General features: G+C 37.2%; 1 protein-coding gene across 6 annotated transcripts; it reads left to right on the top strand.

Annotated features, from left to right (window-relative positions):
- The first annotated feature begins 1,263 nt into the window (after positions 1–1,263).
- Positions 1,264–15,323, top strand: il6st (interleukin 6 cytokine family signal transduce). 6 transcript variants are annotated; one of them, XM_086301605.1, is made up of 16 exons: positions 1,264–1,412; positions 1,924–1,998; positions 4,960–5,256; positions 6,091–6,238; positions 6,719–6,879; positions 7,026–7,177; positions 7,696–7,864; positions 8,194–8,273; positions 10,008–10,266; positions 10,770–10,937; positions 11,529–11,639; positions 11,915–12,061; positions 12,166–12,306; positions 12,535–12,631; positions 12,972–13,053; positions 14,031–15,323. In XM_086301605.1, exons 2-16 carry the CDS (start codon positions 1,935–1,937, stop codon positions 14,643–14,645), a joined length of 2,691 nt encoding a protein of 896 aa, XP_086157731.1. In that variant the 5' UTR covers positions 1,264–1,412; positions 1,924–1,934; the 3' UTR covers positions 14,646–15,323. The 6 variants fall into 6 exon arrangements, with proteins under 6 accessions (XP_086157731.1, XP_086157728.1, XP_086157733.1 ...); XM_086301602.1 differs by having other exon boundaries at positions 4,957–5,256; XM_086301604.1 differs by having other exon boundaries at positions 1,370–1,529.
- Positions 15,324–20,583: the final 5,260 nt, after the last annotated feature.

Raw genomic sequence — 20,583 nt, 5'->3', positions numbered from 1 at the left:
ACAAGAACAAAAATACACACAAATACACATGGGGAAACAGTTTGTCTTGAAACAACAACTGCAATCTCTTAATTTCAACTTTATATTCAAAATGATCCATTGTAATTTTTTTCTTAAATTTCTCCCATTGCTCTTTTTTTTCTCATGGTCTGATTTTTGTTTGTTTTCTTTGTTGTCTGTCCAATGGCATATCAAGATGAAATAAATGTAGTACATTAACCTTAGTCACCATTGCCCCCTTCTCTGTTGCCCATACCCACTCAAACTGCAGGACCACCTTTTACCTGAAAATGTCCCTGTTGGGGCATTATAATTAAAACCACAGAAAAAATGCGTTTTATAACCACTAGTGAGATTTGGAAAATATTTAAGTTGTTTTTTTAAAACTTCTGTTGAGCACTAAAAATTGTGAGGATACTCATTTCTAATCTTTTCCCTCTCAGTCTCTTCAAGTAACACCACAAAAGACCCAGCCAATGCCCAGACAATACACGATCAAGCTGCTTTTATGGTCGAGCTCCCTGGAGTGATGTGGACAGCAAATGGGTTACCTGCTTAACCATAAATTCCGCTTCTGTCAGAAGTGTACGGGGACGGCCAAGTTTGCGGGATCATAAAACCAGCTTCAGTGCCCTGCAGCGATTTTGTAGAAAGGCAAGTAGAGACTTGTATCCTTTTTTATATCCTGAAAGCTTCGTCTATAGTTATCGTCTTCTAAATATTCATTTATTAAAACTATCGATAAAATCTATGAAAACTTCTTACTACATATAAAACTGTATCATTTGCATATATAATATTAAAAGTAAATGTAAATGATTCTGCAGCAAGCAGAAGGAGGCTCTTAACATATGATTATAAGCTTCTGCTTTTATTTACATTAGTGTACTTCCTTTTAGAAACTGTCCGTAGGCATGTTAATGTGCTGTTCCCACACTTCTCATCAATGCCTTGCACAGTATGTAAAGCCTGTTGTTTGACAAGGGTCTAACAAAGAGTGACTAATTCCAATTTCCAACGGATCAGGAATATCATGCTGCTTTGTCATGTAGCTAAAGTCAGTGCCAAGGGATTCCTGATGTTGTGTATTCTTGTTCTGAAGGCGAAAGGCGGAGACATACGGGAAATAAGAGCGCAAGTCCCACCAAACACACACAGCAAAAGTCTCCGATTCGTCAAAGTTGTTTAATTGACAGTTTGTCTGTAAAATCAGCAAACAGCATTTAGTCACGAGTGCACTTCACCAGATATCAAAACGCTTAGTCAATATGGCAGACACACAGCAGAAATGGTTTAGGGCCATCACGACGTTGTGAGATCGGCTAATGAGTAGCGCCGCTACGTAACCTATTGCGACACAGGCTTACCTTTGACGGGAAGTGGGTGGTCTTATACCAAGAACCAGACGCACGGTGAGCGAGAAATGGTATCTAAAAATTGTTTAAGTTGTCTAGACACTTGCTGGGTGTACATAAATATACTACGCGGCTAACCAGCATTGTACAAGGACAGTAACGGATAACTTTTACGTAAGTTATGACCGATTTCTTTTGATTGTTTTTGTGGAAACACTACAATTAGCAGGAATGACAATGTGAGTTCGTTGGCTAATGCGACGTGACTGCCGTGGACATGGGTTCCTAGCATCGACGCTAGCTGCTGTTTCGTAGCATCGTAATGAAATCCTAAATTTAAAGTGTCTTTGCCACATTATTAGTATCACAGTTATTACTGTTATTACTGTGGTATTACAGTTATTACTAAACGTATGAAAAACTCAGTAAATGATTATTCAGTTTAATTAACTCAACGCTGTACGATCAGATGATGCTAAAACAAGCTGCGAAGTTGTGTGTTTGAAACAAAACAGATACAATTCTTTCCTAACTGGTGTTATTTATTTATTTTTGTCTTTCTATATAGTCGTTGTCATCATGGTCTCTGCGGCTGTGCTCCATCTGTGGGTTTTAGCTTGGCTGGCTTCTGTTCTCGCTGCTGGTCAGTATCATCAACAGTACAATTCATCTTTAGTCACTGGGGAGTGTTATCTTTTAGTATACACGCAAGAATGAATCAAAATGGACACTCAGAATGTAGATTGTTTTTGACAACATTTTTAGTGTCATATTTCCTGCTGCCCCAGTGTGGGTATAATAACACACTTTCAGAAGGTTTTTTTAAGCATATTTTACCACGTTCAAGGTAAGGTAATTCAATTGTGAGTAAAAAATACTGGCTGAATTGATATCAGCTCAGTAATAAATACAAGTACTAGTAAACATTGCTGATTACATATTTGAGAATTATTATCTGTCAAAGGGAAAACGGCGATGCAGCTTCATGTGAGATGTGGACCAAAGGGTTATTTTAGAGGTGATGCAGTTGTTACCTAATAAAAGCCTTTCTTTAGTGCTGCAAAGATGATGCACAAAATAGAGCTTTCTCATCTGATTCCTTGTGTCCTAGCATGTGTGTTTTGTGGCGGTGATAGAGCGAATAATCTTGATTCATTGCTTATTTCTTTATATTGTGGTTCTAGAGAACCAGATTTTGTACTCATTTTTATTGACATATCTTTAAGCATTAGTTCCCCTGGCTTTCTGATGGTCTTTTACAGTTTTCCCTAAGCACTGGCTGCTTCCCCCCCCACTCATTTCACTTTCATTTTCAGTCCAGTCTTTGTTCCTGGCCATTATCATAAGAGGGTTGTTTCTTTTCTTTGTTAAGACCCTTAACACTAAATCATTCAAATATAAAAAGGCACCTAACTTAGTGTTGTCTACACATAACAGACAACTTAGCAAAGAGCCTATTTTAAGTTGCCAGGTTGGTGGACAGTGGAGGACAAAAGAAGTGACAGTCCTAAAACACTATCTACAGTAATTGAAGAGTGTTTGAAAATTATTTCCTTAAAAATAGAAGAAACAAAATCCAGCAAAGACCTGATCAGGTGATCAATCTACTATTTGCTGAAACCTCATCAGTAATGGTCACAATCAATAAGCCACATTTAAGGAGGGAAACAGGACAGAAAGGCCGAGGCAAGCCAAATCATACAAAAAATAGACTCAGAATCAGTTCTGAGCAGTTGTGCTACATGTAACACTGGCTTTATTTGAATGAATTATCTAATTAGTCATCTAGACACTGGTTCTATCCAACTAATGTGAGAGTGGAAACAGTGTTTTGTCATTGACATTGTGTACCAGTTCAAAATGCAAATGAAGTGTTTTGTTTTAACTTTACCTCTGCAGGCCTTTTTTGTAAAGGCTGAGATAAACTGTACTTTTCAAAATTGAAGAATTGAGGTGATTTAAAGAAAAAAAAGAGCAGGCCTCTGGACAGAGAATTCTAATTAAAAAGTTAAAGTTGAAAATACAACACATATATAGTTTTACAATTTTTTTTTATTACATATGGTTAGTAAGGACAAGTGAGAAAAAGCACATGCAGTTGATATTGAAACAGACAAGCTCAGGTAAGATGGGGAGCAGCATATGGAAAGGAGAGCTAGACAGAAGAGCAGTGTGAGACCTAACAGGACCTAAAATTAATTAGTAAAAAAAAATCTTGATCAGTCGGTTTATTTGTTTATTTATTTTTGCATGAAGAAATTAATGATAGTTTGCTACCTACTACAGACACATGGCTGTCTGTGATGACACATCAAAAGAGATGTTTCTTTTTTGTCTGTTGTTTTTCTCCAGCCTTGTGTCTGTTGTGTTTGTTGGTGTCAATTTTGTCTGTCATATCATTGTTTTTCTGCTCAGTTTCTGTATGTTATTCTTTACAGAAGAAAATTGATGGTTTCTTACTCCACCTCTACCTTTGAAATGAAGTGATGGTTAAAGCTCTTCCTATTGTCTTTGTAAATTGGCAGCAGATTTGGCAGCTAATGCTTCCCAAATGATTAGGGAAGACTAGCTTCACTACCTAAAGAATTACAATTCTCTGAGAATGAATATGGCCCCTTCCTGATTTCTGATATTTTTGCTTTGTTTTGAGATCTTTTAGCCTGCCTCGCTCTGTCAAACAAGTTCTATTTTTGTTGGTTTTTATCGATCTGGGTGTGACCACCGAAATTAAACTCAGCTTTCTGAAACATATGATTAATCACAGTTAATTCATAATTTATCAAGAACTGAGATAGTGCAAACATTATATTGAAGTTCTTCCTCCCAATGGTGGCACAGGTAGCTATTAGGTTCGTAGGCAATTACCTTTTCACATAGGGCCTTGTTGGTTTTGATATCTTTATTTCCTTTATAATTCAAATAATTTACAAAATCAATTTTGTATTTACCTGGGTTTTCTTTGTTTAAAATACAGTTTGTTTGATGATTTCAAACGTAAGCGTGAATGATGCGCAAAAAAAAAAAGCATTTATGGTAAAGGTTAAATAATTTGTACATCTGTACTTCATATGTACAGATGTTTGGGGGCCATCAGAATCCCTCCAGCTTTCTCTGTTTCAGGGAAGCTAGTTACAAGCCAGCATGATGAGCACAACGTTTTAGCTATGCCCACCTCCACCTCAACCTTATATATCCCAAAAGTTGGGAAATTGTAACTGCAATGTTAATTATGTAATGACTGTAAAGACATTGTGCTGTACTGTAACTAGTGTAAAAGATGATTATTTTTCTGACTTGGTATAACCATGGACACCATGTGTGTCCATGTTGCCGTGACAGGCGGAGTTTAATGTTGCATTAAAAAGAGGAATGTGGTCACGTCTCATCACACTTAGCAGCAGATGTTCCTATTGTGGTTGTATTGCTTAGACTGTGACAGGAACTGTGGGTAATTTGATGGCTCAGACTCACAGAAATGTATTAATAATCTTGTTGCTGACACAAGCACAGTGCTCATCAGCTATATTTTTCTGAGTTTTACTCTGCATGTGGGTTTACTTTTTTTTTTTGTGTGTGTTTGGTTTTTTGTTTTGACCTTCAGAAGACGACTATCATTTGGTGATAGCCCCACAGTCTCCAGTGGTTCAGATTGGGTCTAACTTGACAGCTATCTGCATGATCAACAACACAACTGAAGTCACAGCAGATGATCTCTACTGGAAGCTTTCTGAAATTATACCCAAAGAGCATTACATCAAGATCAACAGTTCAGCACTTAATGTCACTGTCACCATCAGAAGTGAAAAGTCTGAATGGTTATTTTGCAGCTGCAAGACAGAGTCACACTATGTTGTCCTAAACAGGGGCAAATTTACTCATGGGATTTGGCTGAGGAAAGGCTGTAAGTTCTTATTGTCATAACTTGAAAATCTATTGCTGTTTTTACCCAAATGCAGCTATAACTCTTTTTTTTTTCGATCGGTTGTGATAACAGTAGTTTGTTTTCCTTTCTGTGTTTCCAATAGTATATGATGACAGAATTATTAGCCCCCCTATGAAAATTTAATTTTCAAGTATTCAAGTATTTTCCAAGTGCTGTGAAACACAGCTTTTCCAAATATCTTGGTTTTATTTTGGATATCTATATTATTTTACTTTGCACACAGAAACAAAATTAGTTAAGACAAACTAATACCAGGGTTAAAATGATTAACCCTGATGCTATTAGTCAATTGTGTATCATTTTTTGGAGAAAACAGCCTGTAGTGTTGTCTTGATGTATGTTGAATCATACAGGCAAGGAAATGCCAAAAATGTTCATCTGGCTGTAGTGTTTAAAATGGGAGAAACGTTGATACCATAGATGTATCTGGAGGCTGAAGGGTACCACTGGCCGTTGCCAGTATTTATTTATTTTTGGGGGGTGAAATACTTCTTATTGTGGGCTAATATAAATACTTAATGCTGTTTTCTAAATAAAACTAGTCTGTTAAGAAATACTATGTTGAAAATCCCTTTCTCTGTTAAAAAGCAAACAGCAAAACTTTGATAAAAACTTTGAATTTCATAAAGGGGTAATTATTTTGTCCTCATTTGTAAGCTGAATTTAAATTTAATATATATATATATATAAACCACCTGATAATGATACAGAAAAAATGCACTGAAAATTGTAATTTTGTGGCATGCAGAGATAAACTTTGTGAGTTTAGTTTTTGTTTTGTTTAAATATCAGATCGCCCGGAGAAGCCAAAGAATCTGTCCTGTATAGCAGTTCAGGAGAGCGACACTATCTCATCAAACATCAAATGTCAGTGGGAAGCAGTAGGACATCAAACGGAAGCTGTCCCTACAAATTATACACTGTTTATTAGACAAACGGGGTGAGTACACGCTTCATGAATCATTACTTTTTTTGTTTACAATTCTGTTTTTCATTCATTATGGTGAAACTAAGTCAAGCTGTATGTTAAAGCCAGCTCATCACAGTAGTGTTGTATTACATTTTTATGTTCCTGGTATGGACAATTTAAACATGTAATGTCTGTCAGTGTCAAGTTGTATAGCCACACGGCCACAATCAAATATGAACACACGAAACATGGGCACCTTGACACATAGGGGGTAATTTATCCTGACCACTTAATCTAACATGCATGTGTTTGGACTGTGGGAGGAAGCTAGAGTACCTCAAGAGAACCCATGCAGGGGCAAAGAGACCATGCATACCCTGATTGTGCAAATCTTTGCACCATTATGCCACCTAAATGTAATGTGACTTTTTAAACTTGTAATGAATACCAGTTGTCAAGCTTTGTGTAGGTTTTACTGTCAAGTAAATTGTCTTCTACTTCTTTTTTTAGTGATAAAATTTATACTGCATCAATATTAGGGCCAGTAAACAAAACCACAGTGGATCTGAATCTCTTTCCTCATCATATGGAACTGGAGATTTGGGTGGTGGCACAAAATGAACTTGGAAAAGAAGAGTCTGAACATCTGATAAAGCTTGCTAATTGCTTTGGTAAGTAAATAGTACATTTGATTATTATGTTTAACATATTTGCATGTTCTGAGCCAGTAGTCTAAAACGTATATTCAGATTAAGTGATGTTGATTGTCTTGAATTCTGTGTGTGTGTGTGTGTGTGTGTGTGTGTGTGTGTGACAGTAAAAACAAAGCCTCCATCCGTCGCAGTCATTTCAGAGGCAGTTTTTCCCACCTCCCTTGTGATGAGCTGGAATTCTTCTATTGATAAAAGTTATCTGGAAACGATATATGAAATTAGATTCTGCCCATTGGGATCTCAAAAGTGGTTTTATGTAAGTATGTTTGTATACCCTTCCATCAAAAATTGCCATTGTAAAAGACAATATTACCATATTTCTAAAAGATTCAAACTATTGTGTAAACCTGTAAATCAGTTAAGATTCCAGTGTTGTGTTATGTATTAATGAACAAATCTGCAGAAATTGTATTACTGACAATTTTAAGAAAATCTGATTTAGTTTCATGACATGTTGAATCTGTTCTCCACAAAGCTCTTGAGAGTGATTGAGAATGAAGGTTTACTTTAGCACAGTAATATGTTTTTTTGTGTTCTATACAACCTTCTACAGTGTCCCTGTACAGTGTGTACACCATTTTATCTTTGTAGCACTTGCTCAAGGTGCTCAAATGGTAACACAGTGGCTCTGTGGTTAGTACTGTTGCCTCAAAGCAAGAGGGTCCTGTATTTGCTGAAATCTTAGAGTCTTAATATTTTAAATGTGATTCTTCTCAGACTGGTACATATTAACTCTTGTTTTATTTTTAAGTGACATATGGTTTATGTTTTTAGGTACCTCTGGCAGACACTTCGAGGTATATACAGTCCTTTAGACTCCAGAACCTGCAACCAGACACAGTTTATGTCACTCAGGTACGGTGCAAATATAATAATAATAACAAGCACTGTGGTTACTGGAGTGACTGGAGTAGCAACGTTACCGAGAGAACACCAGAGGATTGTGAGTATTATGAATTCCAGTTCGGACTAGTTTCAGTAAAAGCATTTCATCAAATGAAATATTTTGCTACAGACAATTAGCACAGTTATGATTAATAAATTGTTCACTTAATACTATGTTATACACGATGAATAAACTATTCAGACTCTGAAGTCCTCAAGAGCTTTTTGTATCCAAAAGCATAAAGATTGAAAATAAAAACCTCTGGCAGTGAGAAGATTTACTGAACCTGTGAAACTGCATACATTGTCCACCCATGTGTTTACGGGTTCTTTTGTCCTTTTGATAAACTAAAAGATTTAATATTCTGTTCTTTTTCTTTTACCTAGTACCAAAAAGTAAACCAGATGTATGGATAATCACGTCGGAGGAAGGCCTAAATAAACGACAAATTGAGTTCATTTGTAAGGTAAATTTCCATCACATTCAATTTAACATTTAAAAACAGTTTTATCTAACAATACTCCTGTTGTCATAAGCACAAAGCATTAGAATTTATTTGACATGAAAGGTTTAACATAAATGATAGACATTCTACAGATGGACCAAAACATTTAGATACATTTTTAACTGAACTGAACCAGTTAAAAACACAAACAAAAGGAACTATTGCTGCCAACCCTAACTCACCACAGCCAACATGTTAGAACAGACTGTCATAGACTATTTTCATAGTCTTCAGTATAGTTAATTATAGTTAAAATATTTTATTCATTATAGCAAGCAGTTTGATGAATGGCTAGATCAATAAAATTTTAACAGAATAGAATGAATGAGTTGGACAGATTGCGATATAGTCCTGGATATAGTCAATGGTTTGAATAACAGATTTAAAAATTGGAATACGAGAGGTCATTTAATAATATTTGTTCTTTTCTTTCAGACACACTAAAGATTTCCTTAATTTTTATGTATAGCCTTATTCGGATAATATAACAATCCAGTTTAAAAATCATCTTATTTTATTGTCACACCAAGTTGTAGATTTGCACTTTGCACCAGTTGTTGTAATTGCATATGTTTGCTTTTCAAATATATGCTACTAACAGGCAAGTTACATATTGTAACATCAACAGTGTTAACATAGATAAAGGGTGTTTCTCTCATCTCTTGTTTATTTTTTAAGGCATAATTTGATATTTGTGGCTATACCAAAATTTTGGCAAGTAACTAATATCAGCCAATATATTGGCCCCACAGATTTATCTGTCGGGCTCTATTGAACACACTGTTCAGTGTGATAAATAACATAAATAATTTTGTTTCATAGACACACTGGCATTTTGGGTTTTTTTTAGCATTTATGCTAGCCCTTCTTAGGCCCTGGGACCATTTTTGGTCCCTTTAGTTTTTCAGTTACAAGCCATTTGCACTGTGTTGAATGGAATATAGCCAAATTCTCTAAAAAAAAGTTTGGCATAATTTCATTTCAAAATTCAAGTCTGACTTCCTTAAATTAGCTTCAGTGGCTAAGCTAACAATACACATCCTCTTAGAGCCCTAGGGACCATTTTTGGCCCATTGACTTCCATTATAAACGCTATTTTTCACTGCAGAATTATTACCGTTAATGTCTTGGTGATTACTTATGTTTCCCTTTCGTTTTGGTCTATGAGCCTTAGAGTTGTAATTTTTTTTATTTGTCCACCGGGTGGCGCCCTTGCTCCACATTTGATCCCTGCTGGAAAACAGCGGGCTGCTTGGACAGACCTGCCGGAAATGAAGCCTCATTTCCGGCGTGCAGCAGCGGCTTCGTCCGCTGATCGGGCGGGACCATTTTTTGGTCCCTAGTATTTAGTATTTATTTATTTATTGTCATTGTCAAGAACAATGAAATTGCGTTTGGGGCTTCCATACAACCCAAAAAAAAGAAGAAAATAATAAATACCCCTTAAAACCCAAGTGTACATATTTAACCCAGTGTGACTCCAATGCAATAAGACAATCCTTAGCAATAATGTTCGTAGAAATTCAGACAAAGACCTGAGAAACATGACAAAATACAACAATGCAACCCATTCAATATTATTGTACTGTGAGATATGATATCAGATATGATAGTTATCTATTTAACAGTCATGTTGGTTGTTTTTGTGTAATAATGAGAACTGTCTGCATACTGTCTGCAACTTTGCTCATCCAGGATCCAGAGTTTTCCAATGGGAGGATAAGAAGATTTAACATAACGATTGAGAAACAAAAGGATAGTATCAGGAATGGAACTTGGGAGATTATTCCAGTGAACAGAAGTCTGACAGATGGCAGCTCAAGTAAAAAACAGATCACTCCACTAAAAACGATTACCTTGGATGATGAGGAGTCTGTGACCGTGTATGTCACAGCCATAAATTCTGTGGGGGCATCTCCTCAGGCAAAGTTGATCATTTCCCGCAAAACACGGGGTAAGTGTCCATGTTGACCTTGAATTTACAGGCGTGACATTTAGACACAACTGTGACATATAATCTAAAGCAGTCCAGATAATATTTTCGGCATAAAATCACACACACAAATTAGAATGTTCTTGATTAATAAGTAACAGTAACAGAGACGTACGATGGTATCCAAAGGGACCCAGCAGCAACCATGAACCAGGATGCCATGTGGTTTATGATCATAATTTTTAACTCTCAGCTGTTTGCGAAGCCCCAGGTATAAAACTGCAGTTAACAGAATCAGTATAGTGGTGTGAGTAATGTATGATTATATGCCTAGTATACACATAGTAGATAATTTCAGAACTTTAACTCAAAGTTCTTAGCAGGTTTTAACTCGAGGTCAGATGAGTTTTATAATTTACTAAATGTAGTTTATTCACTAAGTCTGGTCCAAATCAAGACCGAATGTATGACAAATTGGGCTATGGTTATATTTGTTATTTCATGTGTGTGTGTGTCTGTTACAGAACCTCCTGCAGTGGAAAAAACGGAGGTACAGTCCCATAACGGTCAGCTGTTTCTTTCATGGAAACCCCCTAACAGAACAGTGTCCAAGTATGTGGTGGAATGGGTCAGTGATGGTGAGAGAAACTGGCAGAGGGAAAATGGAAAAACAAACTACACTGCAATTAAAGGTATTTTTTCTGTTTTTCTGAGGGTTTAGGAAACAAAAAGTTGTTGTACAACCCTCTTGAAGAAATATGGAATAACCACGTTTGGAGAATGTTCATTTAGTTGTTTAAAGGCATATGGCACCCATCATAAAATCTCTCTCGTGTCATGGCTGTTGTTGAAGCTGTTGTTTAGTTTGAGCTGTCATAAAGAGGAGACTGACTGTACTGTGCAGATGGCACTTTAGGTAGATCTTTTTAAAAAGCGATAAAAAGGTGGAGTCAAAAAGCTAGTCTCTGATTTCATTGTTTAATGATAATGATATGGTGTTATAAAGAGTCAAGTTTCTTATTGATAAGCAACACAAATGATAAATATGTTATAGTGACTTTAATACAACCTTGTTAAAGCAAGAAAGTATTCTCTTGTAACAAGGAATTAATATATTTTGCATACACTGCAGCGGATCTTAAAGCAAAACCTTTAAGTTAACTTTTACTATGGCTGCTAATACTAATAGCTTCTGTTGCTTTACTCTAACTGCATGTTGTATAAGATTGCTATTAATTAAAGAGTGCTTTTCCCCCCTTTTTTAACCTTGATGTCAAATCTAGGGGACCTTAAGCAGTTTGTTCAATACAGAATATCAGTGTACCCTCTATATGGCCCAAATGGCGAACTGGTTGGGAAGCCAGTCCTTGAACGAGCCTATTTTGAACAAGGAGGTAAGAGATCATACTTGTCAATTAATCAATAGTAAACCATTGTATTTTGAATTGTTGTGGATATTATAATTTGAATAATGCTGTTAATCTCGTAAAATTGATGTTAACGCCATAACCGTTATAATGTCATTTTAACGAGATTGTATAGAATGCATTTGATGATTCTATGCAAAATTTTTATATTAATCATTTGACAAGTTATATATTGTCTATCAGTTATTTCCACAGAGATGTTCTTAAAGTCAGTTTGTTGTTATTTTTATTTTTTTGTACAGTTCCATCACAAGGCCCTATTGTTAACCTGAGTGGTGACCCAGGATGTTACACAGCCAAGCTGGAGTGGGATGAGATTCCTCTGATAAAACGACGCGGCTTCATCACAAACTACACAATATACTATCGAAGTGGGACTGAAACTCGTGGTATCTACTGGTTCCATGTTGTGCTGAACTGTTAGGTTAGCTTTTTAAAATGAAAACACTCAATTGCCAGGCTAACCTTTGATTTCTGTTGTTCTTTCTTGCAGGCATAACTGTGCCAGCTAACACCACCTCATACACTTTGACATCATTATCACGCAACACAAAGTATGACATTTGGATAAAGGCTTCAACTATCAGAGGCTCAGTCAATGGCTCTAACCACTCGTTCACTACTCTGAAATATGGTCAGTACATGATCCAACTAGTTGAGAAATGTCACAAAGTCAGTTTTACCTTTTCCAAAGTGTCTGTGTAGGGTCTCAGTCAATCGAGGTGTTGTAATCTTGAGAGATTGAAAAGAAGGCTACTGGAGCGTCTTGGATGAGAGGCTAATTGAAGTTTAGATTTTTACCATTGGTTTTTGAATTGCTGTTAACCCTTTGTCTTATCTATATATCTTTTTCACCTCACAGCACCAGGAGAAATTGAAGGCATTGTGGTAGGAGTGAGCCTTGGGTTTCTGTTTGTTGTTCTCATGACCATGCTGCTCTGTTTCTGCAAAAAAGATGTGTAAGTTACCCATAAATATCTCTTGGGATGTTTACCGCCTCTCAGTGAATGGCTGTAAACTGAACACGTACATCTAGGGTTTCCATTTACTCTTTGTTGCATCTTACCTTTTCCAAGACTGCAGGCATTTTAACGTGCCTTTGGGTGTACAGCACTTTAGTCATTGGATGAGGCACATAATACTAGTTTATTTTGAGCATACCAATCTTAAAAATTGTAAACATTCATTACTTCATACACAATATTCATCATAATAGCTCCACTGAAACTGTGATTTCAATATTTTTGGAGTTATTGTATTTTTCTATATAAGTATGTTTTGTTTTTTTCTTTTCTACAGGATCAAGGACAACTTTTGGCCTCAGATTCCAAATCCCGGAGATAGCACCATTGGAAACTGGTCTCCAGATTATCCTTTGAAAGTAAGAGTTTCACATTAGTGCATAGGTGTCAAACTCTGGCCCGTGGGCCAAATGTAATTAGGCTGCAGGCCAAATTTGGCGAAGCCATACCAAATTACTATTAGAGCTGGCCTACTGGTATTATACAGCTAATATATATATTGTTTAGTATTAAGCTTTGTTTGTTCCATATTCAGTTTTTCAGCAAAACGTGTTTGAGTCCATAAGAAAAGATTCATTCTTATATCTGGAGGAATAAATATCTTTCAATAAATATTAACGTTAGCCCGCGACTTTGTTCCAGTTTTGAATTTTGGCCCACTGTGTATTTGAGTTTGACACCCCTGCATTAGTGTGTCAGCATGACCAGAATAATGGTAATAAAAAAAATATTAAACCACCAGGACATAGCACAAATGATTGCTTGCATAAAGCAGATTGCTCATTCTCAACCCTGTTTGTCATCACTGCATAGACATTTCTGTTAGCTAATGACACTTGCCTCATACAACAAGGTCAGAGTACTGAGTGAAGAACTGTCTTCCATGTTTCGTGTCATGCATAAAATGTCAGCTGAAAGCATTGCAGGTACAGCTTTCAGAGAGGTCCAGTGACTAAAAGAATTACCCCATTAATAGTGTCCTAATTTTCAAATCCCTTTCATAGGAGAGGAAGCACAGAGGTGTCAAACTAACAAGCTTTTTTTTATTGAAACATTTTTGCCTCTATTGGATAGTGGAGCAGTGCAGATAGAGAAGAAAGTGGTGAGGGAGGGGGAAAACTTGCAGCAAAGGGCCACGGTTTGAACTCGAACCTGGGCTGTACTTTGGCCAAGTGGCATGTGGATGCCTGCTGAAGCACTGAGTTACAGTGGCACGGCAAAATTAGGCTTTAAAACTGACTAATATGTCTAATATGTCTTTATCTGTAGATAGCTTAATACTGTCCCGTTTTGTATTTAATCAGATGCATTTCTCTTTTGCTTTCTTTTTCTACAGGCAGAGGCACCAAGAGAGAACTGTCTATCTGGCATCAGTGTGCTTAATGTGGATGTTTGTGATGCAAAGTGTGTATTTGAGGAGGACAAGGCAAGTCTGCCTCTGAAAAAGGACAAGTATCTGTCTGAGGAGCACAGCAGTGGAATCGGTGGCTCCTCCTGCATGTCCTCACCTCGACAGAGTGTGTCTGACAGTGATGAGGGTGGTGATATGGCTGACACCACGGCCAGCACTATTCAGTACTCCTCTGTAGTCGCCTCCAGTGGTTACAAGGGCCAGAACCCAAGCTCTCTGCCCCAGCAGTCCATTTTTTCACGGTCTGAGTCCACACAGCCACTGCTGGACTGTGAAGAGAACCATGACACCATGGTGCAGGAGGGCAGCAGACAGTGTTTCCTGAGACAGCCCTGCTTTACTCACAATGCAGGGAATGAAAATGCCACCGACAGTAATGACTTCAACCCGTTGGAGATGGAGCAGCAAGAGGTGCTGGACTTCTGTCCCCTGGAAGAAGACACTGAACACACAGCACCTGCAGATTGCCAATCTGATGACTGGATACCAGCACCGGTCTCCAGCTACATGCCTCAGCTGGGTGGCTACAGGCCACAGTAAGAACTCAGATGGCTCGTCTGATACATGCATCACCTACATATGTGGTCTTGTGCCTTTGTTAGTCCTGGGTGTTTATTTAAAGTATTGAACAAATCCCAGTATATCTTTTGCACTTAATCAAATGTAAATAGTCCCATTATATTACACTGTAAAGAGTAATGTGAATTAGAGCTTGCGGTTGTCGTTTGCACGCTTTACTCTCACAAGGAAAAATTACATAGCCAGTTCTTTGTAAATAAAACAACATCTTCAACATAATGACGAAATACAATTTTATACTAACATAAACTGCTAATGGCATGCCAGACTGCTCAGTGCAGCCTAATGTCCTTAATCTCACTTGAATTTTAATTTTTAAGTGACAGTTTATAGCTGAATGTAAAGTCTTATGTTTTTATTGCATTTATTAAAGGCACCATGAAGCTCTTAAAATGTTGAAACTGTTGTTTTTCAGTTTTCCTAATGTTAATTCCAGATGTTGTTGGAAGATGTGTTTTCTCACCTAAGGCTGTGTCAAAGCAAGCATTATATCTTAATTTGTTGTATCACAATGTTAAAACAATTTGGAATACCGTGTGGTCATAAACAGCATTGCTTCAGCTCTGATCAATCACTGCTGATTGTATTTCTTTTTCAAATGTCACCATGCTAAAGCTTAACAATAAAACATGAAGGGAAGTCAGTAAGCTTCGTTTTTTTTATTTTTGCTAGACATTCCAATGAACTGCTTTGAGTCACACGTAAGTAACCTGGGAGATGCCTAATTGCTTGCTTATGGGGTACATTCTGAGATGAAGGAAACTGGATTCTCTCTTCCAGAGTTTCTTGCTGACTACTTGCCTCCTGCTGCACTGGAAGTAGAACATTGACAGCATATAGTGGAGCCAGTAATCTAACTTTACATTTATATCTACATTTTATAAATGTTGGAAGTCCCAGTGAGACAAGTTTGTGGACACCAGGACACTTCCTAATATGAGTGATCATCCTAAAAGGACCTTAGTCAAGGAGGTGACTAAAAACCTAATGGGCACTCTGACAGAATTTCAGCGTTGCTCTGTGGAGCAAGGAGAACCTTTCATTAACTATTTCTGCAGCACTCCAATAATCAGGTGTATATGGTATATGCAGTGTTGGTCAAGTTAGTTGAAAAAAGTAATCAGTAACTAATTACTGATTACTTCCCCAAAAAAGCAATCCAGTTTACTGATTACTTATTTTCAAAAGTAATTAGTTACTTAGTTACTTTTTAAAAACACGATTTACAACCTGAATAGGTGATAAAGCGAAAGGTCTTTCAGCCCAATTCTACTTTTTCTGTATAATCCATCATACAAAATGTAATCAAATGGCAAAGTCTCTTTTTTTAAACTTGTTTTATCAGTTTTAATCTTTTAACTTTACAGGGAGTGCAGAATTATTAGGCAAATGAGTATTTTGTCCACATCATCCTCTTCATGCATGTTGTCTTACTTTTCCTTTTCTTTGGCAAAATGGGTCAAAAGAAGGACTTGACAGGCTCAGAAAAGTCAAAAATAGTGAGATATCTTGCAGAGGGATGCAGCAGTCTCAAAACTGCAAAGCTTCTGAAGCGTGATCATCGAACAATCAAGCGTTTCATTCAAAATAGTCAACAGGGTCGCAAGAAGCGTGTGGAAAAACCAAGGTGCAAAATAACTGCCCATGAACTGAGAAAAGTCAAGCGTGCAGCTGCCAAGATGCCACTTGCCACCAGTTTGGCCATATTTCAGAGCTGCAACATCACTGGAGTGCCCAAAAGCACAAGGTGTGCAATACTCAGAGACATGGCCAAGGTAAGAAAGGCTGAAAGACGACCACCACTGAACAAGACACAAGCTGAAACGTCAAGACTGGGCCAAGAAATATCTCAAGACTGATTTTTCTAAGGTTTTATGGACTGATGAAATGAGAGTGAGTCTTGATGGGCCAGATGGATGGGCCCGTGGCTGGATTGGTAAAGGGCAGAGAGCTCCAGTCCGACTCAGACGCCAGCAAGGTGGAGGTGGAGTACTGGTTTGGGCTGGTATCATCAAAGATGAGCTCGTGGGGCCTTTTCGGGTTGAGGATGGAGTCAAGCTCAACTCCCAGTCCTACTGCCAGTTTCTGGAAGACACCTTCTTCAAGCAGTGGTACAGGAAGAAGTCTGCATCCTTCAAGAAAAACATGATTTTCATGCAGGACAATGCTCCATCACACGCGTCCAAGTACTCCACAGCGTGGCTGGCAAGAAAGGGTATAAAAGAAGAAAAACTAATGACATGGCCACCTTGTTCACCTGATCTGATCCCCATTGAGAACCTGTGGTCCATCATCAAATGTGAGATTTACAAGGAGGGAAAACAGTACACCTCTCTGAACAGTGTCTGGGAGGCTGTGGTTGCTGCTGCACGCAATGTTGATGGTGAACAGATCAAAACACTGACAGAATCCATGGATGGCAGGCTTTTGAGTGTCCTTGCAAAGAAAGGTGGCTATATTGGTCGCCGATTTGTTTTTGTTTTGTTTTTGAATGTCAGAAATGTATATTTGTGAATGTGGAGATGTTATATTGGTTTCACTGGTAAAAATAAATAATTGAAATGGGTATATATTTGTTTTTTGTTAAGTTGCCTAATAATTATGCACAGTAATAGTCACCTGCACACACAGATATCCCCCTAAAATAGCTAAAACTAAAAACAAACTAAAAACTACTTCCAAAAACATTCAGCTTTGATATTAATGAGTTTTTTGGGTTCATTGAGAACATGGTTGTTGTTCAATAATAAAATTATTCCTCAAAAATACAACTTGCCTAATAATTCTGCACTCCCTATATGCATCAAGCAAAAATTTAATTATATGCAACATTCTCTGACTTAAATTAGTTTAACATTTAAACCTATTTTCTGCACATTCCAGCACATAAAATAAAATATTTTTTGTGTTTACACTCAGTCTTTCAAATAGATGCAAGTAAAACACAGCAGAACATAAATAAAATCAAAGACTAGCTGTTCTGTTGCTCTATTTTCACCTGTAAAGCAGGAGTGGGGTAGGCGGAGGTGTGCTCTGGTGCAGGTGTGCTGCAGCAGTCAGTTGAAGAATCCGTGAGTTTCTCTGAATTTCCCATTACGTCGTTGTGCACTCGGTGCTTGTTTAGGGGTTTTTTTGCTGTAAAAAGAAGTTTTCTTCCCACGCACAACGGACGCTAATGTTTTTGTCACTTTTTATGGAATCAAACTCAAAGTAAGGTCAGTACTTCCACGCTTTAAACGCTAGTTAAAACGCTAGTTAAACGCTAGTTAAACTGCAGGAATATCTTTAAGATATTCCTGCAGTTTAACTAATTGGTGTGTGTTATCTGGCCTCATAGATAGATAAAGTTTTGTGTCATCTGCATTGCAGTGAAAATGTATGCCATCTTCTGATGATTCTGCCTAAGTGAAGCAGAAACAGAATTGGTCCTAACACTGAGCCCTGTGTAACTCCATAATTAACCTTAGTATGTGAAGAGTACTCTCCATTTACATGAAAAAATTTGGAGATTAGATAGATATGATACAAACCACTGCAGCGCAGTCCCTGTAATACCTACAGCATGCTCTATTCGTTCTAATAGAATATTCTGGTCAACAGTATTGCTGCACTGAGGTCTAGCAGGACAAGCACAGAGATGAGTCTACTGTCAGATGCCACAAGAAAAATAATTTGTGGGGGAGCTGCTACAATTGTGACAGGAGTGTTGCTCAGCTGAGGACTGATCAGGAGCATGAAAAAACCAAGGCTTGAGGCAGAGAAAAACACGATCCTAAACAGAACCATAAAAAACCTGAGATGAGACGAGATGAGACCTGACCTGACCTGACACAATACAAACAGAGCAAAGCAAACTCCAGCACCTGGCTGTGATGTCAGCAGAGAAAGAGATGCTTGAGAGACTTGACCACCAAAACGTGATAGACAGATTTACCAACCTCAAGGTGAGGCGACATAGGTTAAAAGAAAAGAAAAAATCTGCAGAGCCATAGTAGTATCTGCAGTAAAGATCATTGTATACATTGTACCATAGGTCAAGGTGTCTCAATTTTTCAAATTTTTTAATAATATTTTGTACTCTTCTATTTTTGGAGTGTATTTTTATGTATCTGTATTATATTATACATACACATTAAAAGTGAATCTGTCCAAAAAAATGCGCTCAGTTTACTTTTTACTCACTGTTAGCATCATTCATTATTCTCCCGCAGTAATTAAGGTTAGGATATGTTTTTTTTTTTTTTTTTAATTCCAATCCATTCTTCTTTGGCAGTAGTAGTCTTTAGCAGCATTTAAATAACCTTTATCAGATTTGATGGTTTTGTTACAGACTTTTCAAAAAAGTGTTTTGCTTTTCTTTCACAAATGTGGGGATTCAATTGTGTTAAAATGTACAAAACAGTGATGTCATGTTTTGTGACGAGGACCCAGGCACAGAGAGACTTGATGAATTTAAGAATCTTATGATTTAATAAAGAAATTTGCAGACTTGCACAGAGAGTGTAAAATTATTAACCTTGGACTAAATGAAGAAATGGATAGACTCAATACAGCAGGAACTCAGCGTAATTGGCAGTCCACAAATATAAACAAACAGTATATGAGCGACTTTGACCTTTGCGATGCATGGCGCTCCCTTCACCCCAACAGTAAGGAATATACTTTTTTTCTCACATGTCCAGCACTCCTACTCTCATCTGGATTATTTTTTGGTCAGCAGCTCACTGCTGAGTGACATTTCAGACACTAAGATTCACCCTATAGCTGTCAGCGATCATGCTCCTGTATCGTTAACACTAATGCACAAGAATAATACTACGCCAAGTAAAAACTGGAGATTTAATACATCACTGCTTAAAGATGAAGACTTTATTAAATATTTTAAAAAAGAATGGACTCTATATTTAGACTATAATGACATTCCCGGAACATCAGCTTCTGTTCTATGGCAAGCAGGGAAAGCTGTGATGAGAGGTAAAGTAATTTCTTTCTCATCACATAAAAAGAAAGAAGAAAACAAAAATATTCCCTAGAAGAAGCCTATGTGTCCCACCAAGATCAGGAAACATTGAACAAAATACGCAAAACAAAACTAGAATTAAATGAGATAATTGTTTAAAAAAAACCCCCAAAATTCTTAGTACAAAGACTACGCTTACAAAATTATGAACATAGCAATAAATCCGGTCTAGCAAACCAGCTAAAAATAAATAAAGAAAAAACAACTACATGTGCTGTTCAAGATTCATCTGGGAACACAATATATGACCCGAAACAAATAAACAACATTTTCAGGGATTTCTATAAAAGGTTGTATTCACCACAAATAAACCCGTCTAAAAAGGAAATTTTTAGACAACATAACTCTTCCAAAATTATTGGACACTCAAGCAATGGCACTGGATTCACCACTGACACCAGGTGAACTCCAGGAAGCCCTGATAAGTATGCCCAATAATAAGGCTCCAGGTCCAGATGGCTTTCCTGCAGAATTCTACAAAGAATTCTGGTCGATTCTAGCACCAGTTTTCTACAGAACGTTGTTGGAAATTAAAGAAAAGGGCAGACTTCCATCAAATATGAATTCTGCAAACATTAATCTCCTGCTAAAACCAGGCAAAGACCCTGTATATCCCTCAAGCTATCGTCCAATATCCCTTATAAATGTAGACCTTAAAATAATCTGCAAAGCTCTCTCAAAGAGACTGGAGAAAATAACCCCCCTCTTAATTCATCCTGACCAAACTGGTTTCATAAAAGGTAGGCACTCATCAACAAATACACGTAGATTACTTAATTTGATAGACTACTCATACAGTAAAAATCTTGAAACTACAATATTTTCTTTAGATGCAGAAAAAGCATTTGACAGAGTTAACTGGAAATTTCTAATTGCCAC

The sequence above is a fragment of the Aulonocara sp. 'chitande type north' Nkhata Bay genome, linkage group LG7, assembly GCF_057382095.1.
Source record: "Aulonocara sp. 'chitande type north' Nkhata Bay isolate Kocher_YH1m ecotype deep benthic linkage group LG7, A_spYH_male_GT1.1, whole genome shotgun sequence".
Classification (NCBI taxonomy): Eukaryota; Metazoa; Chordata; class Actinopteri; order Cichliformes; family Cichlidae; genus Aulonocara; species Aulonocara sp. 'chitande type north' Nkhata Bay.
The sequence above is the reverse complement of the archived record's forward strand: the minus strand, read 5'-3'. Positions and strand labels throughout refer to the sequence as shown.